This window comes from Eubalaena glacialis, chromosome 16 (genome assembly GCF_028564815.1).
Source record: "Eubalaena glacialis isolate mEubGla1 chromosome 16, mEubGla1.1.hap2.+ XY, whole genome shotgun sequence".
NCBI lineage: Eukaryota > Metazoa > Chordata > Mammalia > Artiodactyla > Balaenidae > Eubalaena > Eubalaena glacialis.
Window position 1 is genome coordinate 88,106,775 of NC_083731.1, and position 16,592 is coordinate 88,123,366.

At 39.5% G+C, this 16,592-nt stretch overlaps 1 protein-coding gene across 2 annotated transcripts in view; it reads right to left on the reverse strand.

The window, feature by feature from the left end:
* Positions 1 to 1,655: 1,655 nt before the first annotated feature.
* SGCG (sarcoglycan gamma) overlaps positions 1,656 to 16,592 on the reverse strand; it is a 50,469-nt gene continuing 35,532 nt past the window's right edge. For both annotated transcript variants that reach the window (XM_061170711.1, XM_061170712.1), the window contains exons 6-8: positions 14,013 to 14,085; positions 4,726 to 4,849; positions 1,656 to 2,379 (exon numbers count right to left, since the gene is read on the reverse strand). In XM_061170711.1, coding sequence (XP_061026694.1) covers positions 2,206 to 2,379; positions 4,726 to 4,849; positions 14,013 to 14,085 — 371 coding nt within the window. In that variant the 3' untranslated portion in view covers positions 1,656 to 2,205. The remainder of the gene's footprint in view (positions 2,380 to 4,725; positions 4,850 to 14,012; positions 14,086 to 16,592) is intronic.

Below are 16,592 nucleotides of genomic sequence, written 5' to 3' on the forward strand. Positions count from 1 at the left end.
TCTGATTTGCACCTTTTGTTTAAAAGGTTCTATTCCCCATACTTTCTCTTTGGTTGTTTTTCTCGACCTCACTTTATCATCGGCATCATCTTTTTTGACATGTACACACGTTCTATGAGAACCAAACTAGTTTAGAAATGTTCCATGGTGATCCTGTGTTCCATCTACATCAACTGGGCTGGAAGACTTTTTTATTTTGCACAAACTTGGTACAGGAAAGTACATATGACACAAAAACAGCGACATTATTTACTATGACAATAGGAACGTTAGAGCAAGAAAGCAGACATTAATTTTAAAAATCAGGACTCAACTAAATGGAAAAGGCAAATACCAATTTATAATCTAAAGCCCCCCCCCCCGCCCCCAGAAACTAGGAGCATTATATTTAGAGTTGAGTTTGCCCTTAACTGCTTAGGAAACACTGTACTTTTGTAATCTCAAGTGTTTATGACACTAGTAATTTAAAAGTCGTGGAGTTGTCAGAAGTGGGCTGCACTGTTAACACCTTGTCAAAACAGCACTGGAAATAAAGACTCACTTTTCTCTCAGTTCTGAGAGTGTGGAAAGTGAAACTGAAGTTGTGTTTATAGTTATAAATCCTTTAATTAGAAAGTTGCAGTGCCGGGCTTCCCTGGTGGTGCAGTGGTTAAGAATCCCCCTGCCGATGCAGGGGACACGGGTTCGAGCCCTGGTCCGGGAAGATCCCACATGCCGTGGAGCAACTAAGCCCGTGCGCCACAGCTACTGAGCCTGCGCTCTGGGGCCCACGAGTCACAACTACTGAAGCCCGTGCGCCTAGAGCCCGTGCTCCGCAACAAGCGAAGCCACCGCAATGAGAAGCCTGCGCACCGCAACGAAAAGTAGCCCCCGCTCACCACAACTAGAGAAAGCCCATGCAGCAACGAAGACCTAACGCAGCCAAAAATAAATAATAAATAAATAAATTAAAAAACCCCCCAAAGTTGCAGTGCTGTTGGTCCCACCATGTCTTGTGCCATGTGGGGATTCTAATGCCAACAACTGGTAAACCACAAACCAAAACCGACACCCACAGCTCTGTGTGCCGAAGGGCATTTTACAGAGTGAGTGAGTGGCCTCCACAAAACCAACGTGCTCATGGGTTCAGTGTGCCCACTGGATGCAAATACAAATCACACAACCGACGGTGAGTGTAAGAGGCTGACTCCATGAGGTTCCACCTGGTCCCTCACCTGTCCCGTCAGGTGAGCATGCCTGCTGGGCAGCTGGGAGCCCCTGCCTACTCGCGGTGCGATTCTGGTGGATGACAAACCCCTTTGGACTTTAGTTTCTCCACTTGCCAAGCGAGCACCAGCCCATCTGCGCAGGTATCAGGTAGATGGGTGCCGCGGATGGAATGAGACACAGGTCAAAGTTGTCTGAAGTGAAAACCGATGTGGAAATGCAGGGTCACAGTTTAGTTTAATTTTAACAGATATTGTGTGACCTTGTGACTTGTCTCATCTGAACCTTTTTGATCACCAGTAACTGGGGGAAAAGTAGTACCTACCTCAAAGAGTTATGAGGATTAAAGAAAGTAAGACAAACTGTGAAGTCTGTGAAAAATGTAGGTTGATTTTTATTGCTCATTGACTATATAAAGAAAGCATGGTTTTGCATAATGTAGTCCCCTGACTACATATTGAAAATCACATCAACCTTAATGTCCCTTCAAAACTTGAAGATTTTCTTGTGAAACCTGACACACGTTGCATTAAAATGAAGAGAGCACTTACAGGTTTGATCAACACAGAGGAAAAGCTCATGGAACTCTCGGGGCACCTCAGCAGGACCACGGCTACTCTCATGGGGAGTCACGTACCCACAGCTGATATTCCACACAGCAGTTCAATATTTCACTGTAGATCGACACGCACAAGAAAGGGAAAGTCACAATGGTTCTGATGGAAATGAATCAGTCTAGTGGAATCAACACATTCCCCTGATATTCCTTTGACTTTTGTGTCTAAGGTCCACCCGCCACTTTGAGATCACGGAGTTTCATGGGAACGCTTCCACTGGTACATTTTTCTTTCTGAGCTCCTTTCGAAAGTGGGTCCTACTTCCTTCCCATGTGCCAACTCAGCTTTACTTTGTCGAGTCGCTCCAGGTGTGAAGGCTTGAGGTCGGCACTCCAAAGCTCACCGAAACGAGGCAGGTAGCTCCGTGGAAGACGCCCCTGGTTTAGAGGCAGATGTGACTGTTCTCGTGGCACGTGGTACCCACGCCGGCCACAGCCAGGTAAAGCTTCCCATCTGGACACGCACAGATCTCGTAGAGTCCCTGCAAGCCGCTTGCGGGACCCTGAGTCCCCTGAGCCAACTTGGGTAAACACACGGTTTCAGCATCGAGCACAAGCTGCTTGGGAGAGAACGAGAGATGAAGTGGTCAAGGAGGAATGAACGCAACAAGCACGAAATTAAATGCTCAAAATGTTCCAAACAAATTCGCGGTTTCTCTGCAGAGAAAATGAAGTAGGCACCTGGCTTGACTGAAATCATATTACAATTATCTGATTCTTTAAAAGCCTATTTCTAGTTTACATCCAGGCAGGAGACAAATAGTCCTTAGGAACTGGAGGGAAGTCATTTTTTTCTTTTACTCATTGTGCTGGGCGAGCTGGAAGAAATGTATGATGCGACACTTTTATGAAGACCTTTCAGAATTATTTGACCAAAATAATACAATTCTTTGCCTGATTCACATTTACCTTGTGTTCCACTTTGACCTTCAGCTTCTCCTCCTTATTAGGATAAAGTATTGATACAAGCCACAGAAGTAGATTCATCTTAGTCATTTTAACCTGTGATTGTTGGAATTTCTCCTGATTTTATTTTCCTGTGAGAGGCCATTAAATTCATCCTAATAGCTGTCAACCATTTCCCCAGCTTTTAAAATATTATTTGAAACTCTGCTGCCTTGTATTAAATGCAGGAAAGCAGTAGACACACAGACAACTAAAATAAGATGAAAGCCACTGGATTTTTTTGTTCCTATCGAGGTTTAGTTGAACTGAAATACAAACAAATGGCCATTTATTGAGATCTGGAAATCTCTCTGACAGCTTAAGGAAATAAGTGTGGTCACACAGAACAGCCAAGCCTGACCAGGGCGCTCACTTGTCAGAAGGAATTAAACCATGTTTGGGAAGGTTCCATGTTCTTCCTCGCCAACAAGGTCGGACCCCTCCTTTGTTTTACGTGGCTCTCATCCTGTATAGTCCAAGCTTTTAATAAACTGGCGTTTGCGTCTGTGTCCCCTCTCGGGATGCTGACCTCTTCATGGAAGCAGTGGGTGACAGTACACATGCATGATAGGCAGGCTTTGCCCTGCGGTCTGGGTCACTGTCAGAGGAGGAAGTCAAGTGGGTCTTATTTTTTTAGAGCAGAACCTATTTAGGTTATTGTCTAATGCTTTGGGTTCTGCCCAGTTCTTTGCTTTTCCCTAACTTGTTGGCTTCTCCTCTCTCCTTTTTCCTGGTTAATTTTTTTCTAGTTATTTTTTTCCTGTCCTTCCAGCAAACTCTGGTCACTGATGGTCCATATACTGCTTTCTTGTTCATCTTCATTTGCCTTTTTGGGAGAATATTTTCTGGGAGGCCAGACGTCTCTTCACTTTGAACTAGCTCCCAGTAATAAGGGGTATCAACTTCAAGTACGGGTCAGGCTGAGCGCTACTTGTAAAATGACACCCAATTCATGAAAATAAGTAATATTATTTCAAAACTAAGATCAGTATAGATTTTTTTCAAGGTAATACGCTTTCAGTACGTAGTGACATTATGATTTAGTAATAAGATTCCAAAATTCCTGGCTTCCACTTTTACATTTATCTGCTCCATGCATCAAAACTTTGTAAGTTACAACCTGCAGGGGCTTCGCCTGATGACTTTGGTTTCCCACCAGCGGGCTGCCCTCGAGGGTCCTGTGTACTCAGGAGCTGCCTTAACAACACCTCCCTCTTACTATTAAATTAGTATCATTTCAAAGTTATCTTACCGCATTGGGGTCTCATAACCCTGTGACATTGTGAAGTAAATACTATTTCCCGTACTTGACAATTGACGGGGTAGGCCCAGAGAGGCCTGTTAGTGTCCCTGAATTCACACAGTAATTGGCAAACTGATCTAGCACTAGAAAGGTCAATAGGGGGGAGCCTGTACCCTGCTGCCCGTTATAGCCACAGCTCGTATCAGCGATGTTTTATTTCTGGACCTGAGGTTCCGGGTTTTTTCTTACTGTAGCTCTTACTTTTCATATTTAATTTTCACTTACCCAGAACTTGGTGCGAGCGACCACACCTGGCAGTAACAGACGACGGCTGTCACGGGTAACTCCTAGTGACGGCCCTACTGAGGGAAGTTGGATCACTAGGAAATGGCAGTACTGATGTTCTCTGTAAGCTCTGAAAGTCTAGTACTTTTTCAAAGCTGAAAATAACAAGAGACTTGATAGCACAGATACCAAACAAAGCAGTCTGGATCCAACATAGAATTATTTTAACCTTTCTTGGCCCTTCTTTCAGTGCTAAATTGTCTTTTCCTTCCTTTCACATTTTCTGTGCCATGCCTTTCATGACGTTTCTTTACAAACTACCATAAATTTACTATGCTGATGCCTTAATGGACAAGCGTGTCATCAGTGCTCAGGGGACGTGAGGCTTGTACAACGGGAGGCCCACCCCGCCCCCATCTACTGGACTCACCGTCCCATCACTGCTGTGAAGAACGATGTCCATCTGGGAAAGGGCCTCGATTTTCCCTGCAGCAGCTTGAATATGAACGCCTTTCGGGGCGTCCATGCTGAGACTCCGTGTCGGGGATTCTAGTCTGAAATGAGGGAGAGAAACCAGGAGAAATAGCATAAAAAACAGCCACCCCAGGAATCCCCCACCCAAGGGCTTAGCATAGAAAATATAATCAGTAAGGTATATGGTATCTTCACTCATTCTTGAATGCTAACATATGGTACGTTACTCATTGATAAATCCAGAAATTAAGCGCAGTAAAGAATTTTAACTTCCCATCAATGGAGTCTATGAAATTAGCATCCTCTGAAAATAGATGCAAACATTAGACAGTCCTAGCCCTGTGCAGTAGCTTCGACGGCGTGGTTGGCACTCTGGCACACCACAGCAGAGGAAAATGTTATTGGTGAATATCTCTGGAAAACTATTTTTTAGCCAAAATACAAACTTCTTCGGGAAAAAGAGAAATTTAAGGGCAACATGTACATTTGCTAACACATTCAGAAAATAGGATGTAAATTTGGACTCTAGATGTTGTTTGCTTTTTTTTTATTATTATTTAGGAAGATTACAGGGCAGATGCAAAGATTTCTTTTGGAAAAATACTGAATTAATGCAGTTGACAGGGTGGAGACTGGCGTCCGCTGGCATTGTTTTTGTAAAATTTATCAGCATCTCCTTGTGATGTAGTCAAACACAGATACAGCACCAGGAACACAGGAGCAGAAAAATTCTCTTATTTGCCTCCGCCTGGAAAAGACTGAGTTTCCACCAGACGGCACAACGTGATCACTGGACAGGTTTTTCAGCTGCTCCAACCTGACTCAACCAGAAGTTGAAAGGGTGACTTCCTTGAAATGTGTAAAGATCCATAAGAGGGAGAACAGGATGGAAACCCTCCCCCTGCAGGGTAAGAGCAAGGGGGAGGTGGGTAGGAGACGGAAAGGGTAATGTTTAAGAGGCGAGAAGTGCCTGGTAATGAATTTGCTGCTGAACTGAGTGATCGACTTTTACAATTTTTTAAAATTGAAGTCTAGTTGATTTACAATGCTGTGTTAATTTCTGCTGTACAGCGAAGGGACTCAGTTATACATACATATATTCTTTTTAATATTCCTTTCCATTACGGTTTATCATAGGATATTGAATATAGTTCTCTGTGCTATACAGTAGGACCTTAGTTGTTTATCCATTATCTATATAATAGCTTACATCTGCTGACCCCAAACTCCCAACCCCTCCTCCTCCCCCCTCCCCCTTGGCAACCGCCAGTCTCTTCTCTATGTCTGTGAGTCTGTTTCTGTTTTGTAGATAAGTTCATTTGTGTCATATTTTAGATTACACGTATAAGTGATAGCATATGGTTTTTGCCTTTCTTTGTCTGACTTACTTCACTCAGTATGATAATCTCTAGTTGCATCCATGTTGCTGCAAATGGCATTATTTCATTCTTTTTTATGGCTGAGTAGTATTGATCGACTTTAAAATCAGGTGGATTGTTCCCTTTGATCAGCAAGTTTCTCGTCTACCACTACTTGTTATGGAAAACAAAGCTTCCTTCTGTACATCTCAGTATGTAAGGTCTGATCTGTTACACATTTTAAAATATTACTTTGAGTGCGAGGAAACAGAGACATTCCTAGAATTTATTGGTCAAATTCTGTTGGGTTTAGGTGTTGGGGAAACACGCTGGTATCTTCATGAGCCTGGTCTGCTGATCGCGGGCCCCTTCCGACTTTGCTAACTGCCTGCATTTCTCCTGCCAGGATTGATGAAAGAAAGGGGAGGGGAGGGAAGGAAGGGAAGGGAGGCGGACGAGTGAGCAACTGCACAGGTCCGGCCTGTTTCAGGGACCCTGGTGAGGGGGAGTCGGTCTCAAAGATCAGTTCTCAAACCGCAAACAACCTCAACAGGTCCAGTGACTAGCTGTTAGCGGCCTTATACTACGAGCTCCTGGGAGAGCAACCTTCGTCCCCTTTGCGTCATTTCTATCCTTGAAGATGAAACGTTTCAGTTCAGCACAGGTGTACACATTTTACCCAAACGGCTGAGATTAGAATGCTCTGAAGTACACCGCTCTGTGAACACATTCAACAGTGGTCGGATATCAGAGACCTCACGTTCATGTGGAAAAATAAGCAAGAGCAGACAGAAATGGTGAAAGGGGAAAGCTGCAAGAGTGTGTGTATGTGTGTGTTGTGTATGTGTGTTTGTCAGTATGTGTGTGTGTTCTGTGTTTGTGTGTATTGTGTGTATTGTGTGTATGTGTACATCTGTGTGTATGTGTGTGTATGTGTGTTTGTGTGTATGCGTATGTGTGTTTGTGTGTATGCGTATGTGTATGTGTGTGTGTGTTTGTGTGTGTATGTGTTTGTGTGTATGTATGTGTTTGTATGTGTACGTGTATATATGTATATGTGTACATGTGTGTATGTATGTGTACGTGTATGTGTACATGTGTATGTGTTTGTGTGTGTGTATATATGTATATGTGTATGTGTGTATGTGTGTGTGTATGTATGTGTATGTGTGTGTGTATGTATGTGTGTCTGTGTGTGGCTAGCCCTACCAGACACTGAAATATCTTTTAAAGTTTATTTAAGTAACAAAGTTGGTACTTGGACCTGAACAGACAGCTGAGCAGGATAGAGTAGAAACTGCAGAAACAGACCCAGATGCACAGGGAAATCTTATATATGATAAAGGTTACATTTCAAATTGTAGTGGCAGTTACATAATAATGCAATTGCTGGCACCTGGTTGGCCAGTTGGAAGAGAGAAAATTAGACCCAGATTCTTGTATCTGTACCTCATACAAGAATAAACTCCAAATGGATCAGCGATCCAAATGTAAGAGAGAAAGCCATACAAGAAACGGGGCTGACGAGTTTCTCTTCCTGTAGGGAAAGTCTTTTAATTATGGCTTAACATCCAGAAGTAATAAAAGAAAAGATTAATAAATTTCAGTATATAAACATTAAAAATTAATAGAAATATAATAGGAAAAAGGCTAATATTCTGAATATGTATATATTTCAATCCCTACAAATCCATTTAAAAAAGTAATTAAAGAAGCAAAGAGATGAAGAGTCAATTCACAGAAGAAGCAACCTCAATAACAAAATAAAAATAGGAAAGATGCTTAACCACACTAGTCATCAGGGAAACAAAAAGTAAAATAACACAATATAACACACATCAGGATGAAAACTATCATAAACTCTGACAGTGCCGAACACTGGTAAAAATGTGAGGAAAGACAAACTCGTACTCCTCATGAATTAGACACCATTGCAAGCACTCTGAGGTGTATGTTGGCCAAGGTTGGTAAAACTGAGTATGTTCATCCCCGAAACCCACACATTCTGAAACGGTAGAACAGCAAACCAAGCAGTGCTCTTCGTGGCTGTCCTAAAAGAATTTTGAAAAACGAGGCACCCATTACATATTTTAAGTTAACATCTCAATGTTTTATCATACATTTAAGTATCTGCAAAAGATGTAATTTCTTCCATATTATAAACATTGTCATTTTTAAAAATGAATCTAAAAATCATGGAGATTTGATACCTGCCAACCTTCAGTTGACTCCTGTGTTCCTTCTGACACACCTCATTGTTTTGATTTTTGAGCACTTCTTACTTATTGGCTACAAGATGCTCCAAATTCCTCTACATTCCCAGTCCTAGAATGAGCCAAGGATTTCTCCAAGGAATCCTGATTCCTTTTGTTGGAGAATGGTATGAGAAACCAAGTTCTGGCTGCCACTGATTTTAATTACTCAATCTCTCATTCCTAGAACTTCTTTTCGTTATTTTCCAAATCTTCCGTTTTCATCTTGTCTTTGCCTTACCTTTGTATTCAAGTTTTTTTTTTTTTCTCTTTGAGCCTTTTATTCATACCTGTTTTAAAATCTCTTCGCTTTGCTCTACTACTTGGAGTTTCAGGGTAACTTGAAGTGGCTGCTAATTCTTCCCCACGGTAGTTCAATTCCTTAGTCATTTGCCTTTTTCTTCTTCTTTTAGTAAGCTCATCTTCGGCAAGATTTTTTTTTTCTGTCAGTGTTTTTATGCCATTAATATCTTCAATGTAGTTTCTCTCTTTTTTTTAAATCATCCTATTGGTTTATAGACTTGGTGCAGTTTTTAATGTTAATTTTCCAGCTTTGAGCTCCTACACAATGAGGTAGTGGGGATTTAGTCCTCCTAATGCTTGCAACCCATGATTTCTCCTGGGTAACTTTTTCAACCCATAGCCCAAGATAGCAACTTTCTTGCAGCATCCTTGGGCTAGTAGGTAAATTGAAATACCTGTTTCACGGAGGCCATGAAGCAACTTTCTTGCAGCATCCTTGGGCTAGTAGGTAAATTGAAATACCTTTTTCACAGAGGCCAAGATTTATGAGATATCTCAGTTTGGGCATTTCATATACACTAGGCTATACCTTAGAATCTCAGTCCCCATAAAATATTAAAGTCCCAGCCCCTAATCTCTATGGGATCCTGATTTCTCCCTGAGTACCCCTGACTTAGCTTCCACTTTGCTCTGACCATGAATTTCCTCTTTATTACTGGGACCTGGGAACTAGCTTTCCTTGGTTTCTAGTTGAGCAATATTTATAAACTCTTATTAAGCAAAGCAATATTTACAAGTGTTTGAAACAGGAACAAATATTTCCATGTCTGCTCATTTTACTTAACTAATGAAGACACATATATATTACTGACTATGTGCTAGGCATTGTTTCCACAAATTTACAAATAATAACATATTTAATCACGTCACATCCCTATTGGGTTGCAGAGGCTTTGCAGTTTACCCTTCTGTATCCACATCTACTGATTCCTTAAGTTTCAGTTCACATGCTTCCTTATCTGTGATTTCATCTCAGATCACCCTGGGAAGAATTTATGCTCTTTTTCCTATGCTCTCACTATAATTTGTACCTTCATCATAGCAAAGAATTATGTTGTTCTAACTTGTTTGCATGTTTCTTTTCCCAATAGACTTTAAACTCACTAAGGTCAGGGACCATGCCTTTTATCACTGTAGAACCAACATCTATCATAGACTCTGGCAAATAAATACACTTAATACATTTTTGCTAAATTAAAAAAAAAGATGGAATTATATCATGTGTGAATGAGAAGTAGCTTTAAAACAGTATGTCAGAGTTCACACTTTTTTTGAGGATGATTTTGCCATAAGAAATGTAAATCTAGCTTAAATACAAGTTAATTATATTTTTTTCTTAACTAAAATAATAATTGTTACCCTTTCATGACTACCATTTGCGCAAATACCAAAATTTGAATTGTGATATTTAAACGTGTATATTTCAGAGATCTTTTTATAAATGCATCATGATCTTAACCCAACAAAATCCACATTCAAAGTTTTCATGGGTCAGTTAAGATATTCCAGGACTATCTTACTTTACTTTACTCAGGCCAGGAACAGTAATGCTACTGGACAGAAATAAAAAGGGAAAGACAGTTTATGGCAAGAACTTACAGAAGAAAATACGACTCTCATGTACTCAATCAGTGGAGCCTGGTAGTAAATCAAAGAGTAAATCAGTGAAGGGTTCACTTGCACAGTATAAAGAGGGAACAGAGTGTATACGGAAGGGCTTTGGGGTCAGAGCTGAAGTTGAGTCATGAGTTGGTTACATTTTTTTCCTTTGTGCCTTAGAACTACTATCTAGAGCTCAGTGTTCTCTTTTATAAGATGGGGATCGAGTTGATACTTTTCAGGTTGAATTGATGAGTAAATGAGATAAATTATGTGACAGCACCTTTCCTGGCCGTGGAAGGCATTCAGTACATGTTAGCTCACATCTTCCATCCAAACCTCATTCCTTATTGTAAGCAATTCCTCACAATTTCGTTACATTCTCAATCACTTTGGTTGTAACATTTGGGTTATGTAATCCTCTCTTAGTATCACTCTTTAGAAAGCCAGAGAATAATACCCTTCTGCCATTTCTTTTTTAGTAAGGGACTGCTGTAGAAGCCAGCAGATTTATTTCCTAATGGGAAAACGTATGATGAATTGTTTAATTTTGAGACCTATAATTTTAAAATAATGATATTTATTGCAAAGAGTGGTTTGGCATCTCTACAATTTACATTATTTTATAATTCCAAAATGGTTTTAATGGGATTATTTTTTAAAGATATTGAATCATTTTCCTCTCCTAGGAAAATAAAATGTTCTTTTTCCCTAACTCTAATAATTCTGTAATATTAATCTTATGGTTCTTTATAAAAATCAATGAAATTGTTATAATTTAATTGTCACAATCTATTTTTATGCTGCCAATGTTCTCTAAGTGGGTAAGATGAATTGAACTCTCATTTGCTTTTGATGAATATTTAATTAGACATTAAAATTAAGAGAAATGCTGAATTTCCTAACCCTAATTCCATTTTGTGTGAATATCTACTTGATAATAAAAATGATTATTTGTATTCCACTTTCAGTTTAGAAAAAATATGTTTAACTTAATAGCTTATTAAATCTTTCCTAGAACACTCTGAGATGTGCATTACTATCAACTTTTTTTAAAGATTTTTTTTGATGTGGACCATTTTTAAAGTTTTTTATTGAATTTGTTGCAATATTGCTTCTGTTTTATGTTTTGGTTTTTTGACTACGAGAGATCCGCAGGGATCTTAGCTCCCTGACCAGGGATCGAACCCACACTCCCAGCATTGGAAGGCGAAGTCTTAACCACTGGACTGCCAGTGAAGTCCCTATCAACGTTTTATATATGAGAAAAAATAGCCTCAAAAGGTTAGTTTGGCCAAGGTCACCAGGCTTGTCTGTAAAGCTGGGATTCCTACTGTACATTATTCCCTATTATACATAATATGTTAACATGCGAATTGTCTCCTGAATATTTTTCAAGTTCAAATTCTAAACGTGATTTTAAGTGACATTGTAGACTTTAAGACACTTGTTTTTAAAAATATTATTTGTTTTTGTTATAAAATACAAATATACTATTGGAATAAACAGCTACAGCAGCAAAAAACATTCAGTAGCCTAGTAATAAAGTGAAATACACATAGTCACACAGAGACTCTGTATAAAGAATAAACTTATATATGGAACTGGGTGATTTTATATATTCTGATATGATGTAAAGATATACCAAAGGTTGAGGATATTGTGCTAAGTGAAATAAGCCAGTCACAAAAGGACAAATACTGTTTGATTCCACTTAAATGAGGCACCTATAGTCCTGAAATTCATAGAGACAGAGAGTCGGATGGTGGTTTGCAGGGGTTGGGGGGAAACGGGGAGTTAGTGTTTAATGGGCACAGAGTTTCAGTTTTGCAAAATGTAAAGAATGCTGGAGATGGAGGCGGGGGATGGCTGCACAACAATAAGCGTACCTTAGACTTTTGAACGGTACACTTGAAAGTGGTTAAGATGGTAAATTTTATATTATGTGCATTTTGCCACAATTGAAAAAAAAGATATATCAACTTTTTTTGCGTATATGAATCCGTCAATCTCTCAGTTTTATAACGTTCTTGTCTCTACTAACAGTGCACATATTTAAAAAATGTAATGTAGGGCTTCCCTGGTGGCGCAGTGGTTGAGAGTCTGACTGCCAATGCAGGGGACACGGGTTCGAGCCCTGGTCTGGGAAGATCCCACGTGCCGCGGAGCAGCTGGGCCCGTGAGCCACAACTACTGAACCTGCGCGTCTGGAGCCTGTGCTCCGCCACAAGAGAGGCCGCGATAGTGAGAGGTCCGCGCACTGCGATGAAGAGTGGCCCCCACTTGCCGCAACTAGAGAAAGCCCTCACACAGAAACGAAGACCCAACACAAAATAAATAAATAAACAAATACTTTAAAAAAAAAAAAAGTAAAAGTCTATTAATAAAAAAAAAAAAGTAATGTAAACTGAAATTTTCAAGAATGCCTTTTGCAAATTTCCAGCCCACATAGGACACCATCCTCCTTCACTAACACGTGCAAATGTTTTGCCTCAGCTGATGCTCTTCAGGGAAAAACGAAGGGTTTGTGGGCCACATGAATCATAACCCCATGGCATGTGACCTGAAGCATGAGGACAAGCAGATATTCGTGGGGTCTCCAAGGGAAGGAGGGCACCCCAGTCAGGTGGGACAACGTGTGTGGAAGTGTGGAGTCGGGGCCTGGCAGCGGCTCAGTCTCAGGACGGGTGAGGCAGGAGGCCCCCAGGGTGCCAACCTAGAGAGCCCCAAGGAGTCTAGGTCACAGGTCAAGTGCCCCAGTAACATTCTGGACTTTACTATGACTGATGTGGAATCAATGAAACATTTAAAATAGCTGCATTTACACCCCCATGTTCATAGCAGCATTATGCACAATAGCCAAGACATGGAAGCAACCTAAATGTCCATCGACAGAGGAACGGATAAAGAAGATGTGGTACCTATAGACAATGGAATATTACTCAGCCATAAAAAAGAATGAAATAATGCCATTTGCTGCTACTTGGATGGACACAGAGATCATCATACTAAGTGAAGTAAGTCAGAAAGAGAAACACAAATACCATATGATACCACTTATATTTGGAATCTAAAATATACACAAATGAACTTATCTATGAAACTGAAACAGACTCACAGACATAGAGAACAGACTTGTGGTTGCCAAGGGGTAGGGAGGGTGGGGGAGGGATGGATTAGGAGTTTGGGGTTAGCAGATGCAAACTACTACATATAGAATGGATAAACAACAAGGTCCTACTGTATAGCACACGGAACTATATTCAATATCCTGTGATAAACCATAATGGAAAAGAAAAAAAATACTTTTAAAGTATGTAAAGTATAAATATGTTCTGAACTGTACACTTAAAAATGGTTAAGATGATAAATTTTATATGTGTATTTTACCACAATTTAAAAAATCGGAAAAAATAAATAAAATAGCTGCATTTAGCCAAGTCCCTCAGATTTTCTGGAGGCGGGAATAGCTATTGGAACAGTACAGGCTGCACTGGGGCAGGGGCAGGGCTAGTAAAGAGCTCAGAGACAAAAGGACGGGACGTACAGTAGGACTTCTAACCTCCTTTGGATTTTTGTAAGAAATGACTTGTTATGGGTGGAAGTTCATCAGAATAAAGACAACTAATGGAATAAGAAACAACCTGATAATATCTGCTAACGTGTTATTCTAGCACATAACCAGGTATTTTCTATAAGAGAGTTTGTTTATATTTGAACAAGATTCTTACCTAAGGTCCTGGATTGGGTCCGGTTTTATGAGGGGCGTCTCCACTGAATGTTCAAAAAGAGCCCCTTCAGGCCCTAAACACAAACCAAAGATGAAGCTTTTACAAAAGTAAAATAAACAACAGCCAACAAATCGAGCATTTACACTGCATATTCCAGGACACGTAGGTTCTGATCGTTGCTGAATTCGTACAGATGTTTGAGTTGCAGGAAAAAAATAGGTATAACTGCTTTCCTGCTTTTCCAAGACTACCACGATTTCATTAGATGTCTATAAACAAAATATGATTTTTAAAGCAGTTACAAATACCCAGGCTTATTTTAAAACCAGAAAGCAACATTAGCCCTCAAATTGAAAGAAATTTCAGTTGAAAATTGCATTAAGTCCATGTATTTTCGGTAATAGTAATTTGATTCATTCTCTAGATTTTACGTGTAAAAACTGTATCTTGTGTCATCTGTTTCTTAAGGCACATCAGGAAATTTATAGAAAAATCCAAATTTTGAATATTTAAAATTGACTTTCTAATTTGTACGAATCAGTATGTTCCCAGTTGTCTGGTTAGTCTGAGAACCTAATTATGTGCAAGACACGGTGTGGGTGTTGGGTTAGGGTGCAGAGATTCGAAGGTGACATATCCTAACTTGCTTAGTACTCAGACCCCTACAAGGCAGGTATGATTATTTTCCCATTTTACTGAAGAGGAAACTGAGGAACAGAAAGGTTAATTAACTTGCCTAGAGTTACACAGCTAAGTGGCTGGATTGTGATTTGACTTCAAAGCCCACACTTTTAACCTATGCACAGCAGGGTTATTCACAGATAAGTGCGCATCATGATTTACCTAGGTCCTTCTGCCTGGCCTAGACCACACCCGTCAGTACAAAATGAAATTTCAAAATTACAAACCAGATTTGGTAGTGTGATCAACATCAAAGCGATAACAAACTGAAATAAAGGAGCACAGGTAAGTGAAGGTTAATGTTCATGAAAATTATAATTCATGTAAATTATATTCAGATGAGAAACAGATCCTCATACAGGCTATAATAGGACACTTCTTAAAACACCACTTAAGCAAACCTAAATGATGATGGTGACCATTGTGGAGAATAAGACTATACTAAGCACTAGAGTTTCCACAGTAAACTGTGTGTCAAATTTCACAGGTTGATGTCTGTTTTGCCTGAAGTATAGACAACATTTTCTGTTTGGTATGGAAAGGAAAATAATTTAACAGTAATCTGTATGATTTTTGCATTCCCTTTATCCTTTTCTTTCCCCTTTGCTTCTCCTGATTTGCAAAATATAAAAGAAAAAGTAAAGAAAAAATACATCTCAAGTCAATCATTAATAAGACAGGCGGAGACATGCTAAGTACAGTTTTACTTGTGAAGTAGATTTATCGTCTGGGTTTATACAGCATTGTTTGAAACAGGATTCGTGCTTTGTGACAAGAAACCTAGGATGGGCTTTACAGATCATCAAAAAATAATGACTCCTTTCCATAGCTAGGATGGCAGAGTCAAAAGGAACGTGGGCCATAAACTTTTGTGTAATTATTTACCTTTCAATTTTTATATGAATAAAATGATATGACTGAGAAAAAAGCGCCAACAAGGTTTACTCCCTATAAACCCTTTATAAGACAAGCTAGAAACTGCAATGTAGTCCAGGTATCCAGGCACTTTATTTTAACACAGCTTCAACTCTTTTTCCTCCAAGAGTTGAAATTATTCTAAGACTGCCAGTGGTACTATTTTACAAGAAAATATGACTCCACAATTTGATTTTAAATGCATGCCAATTACTCACCTTCTAATATGGCCAGAGTTAGTGATAGTACAGTGACATGTGATAATGGTAACGTACTTACAGTGAGACATGAAGTCTATAAACCAATATGTATTATCTTCAAATAAGAGGAGCAGCTCTCTACCATTGAAACTGTAGATGCCCAAATTGTATGATCTTGATTATATCATTACTATTCAGTAACTACTCCTGAGAAGTGGTATGCGTATAATATATAAAATGGGTGTTTCCTAAATGGTTTCATAAAATAAATCTCAGTTAATGGTTGTTGATTTTCAATGTAATTGTATTTCCTTTACATTCATGCTCATATTTAAATATTCCCAACCAAGATTATATAAAAAATATAATTGGTGTAACATCTGCTCCTTGTGGAAAACAGAACTAACATATTATTTGAGGTTGTAGAATCTAAATTTTAGGCAGGGAACAAAAGTTCCACTATAAAACATCATCCTAGAAATAATGTATTGAAATGATCCTGTATAATATGACCCGTATGAATAGTATCTATACAAGAAAGTATAATCAAAACGACAAAAAAAGCCCAGTGTTAAAATGTTAACTTTTTTTAAGAATATGTCAATGAGAGCAGACGGTCACGTCTGCTATGAAGTATCAGTAGTATCTGGATGACGCCATCCTTCTCCTCTGGGTCCTAGTATCTGGATGACGCCATCCTTCTCCTCTGGATCCTAGCATCTGGATGACGCCATCCTTCTCCTCTGGGTCCTAGCATCTGGATGACGCCATCCTTCTCCTCTGG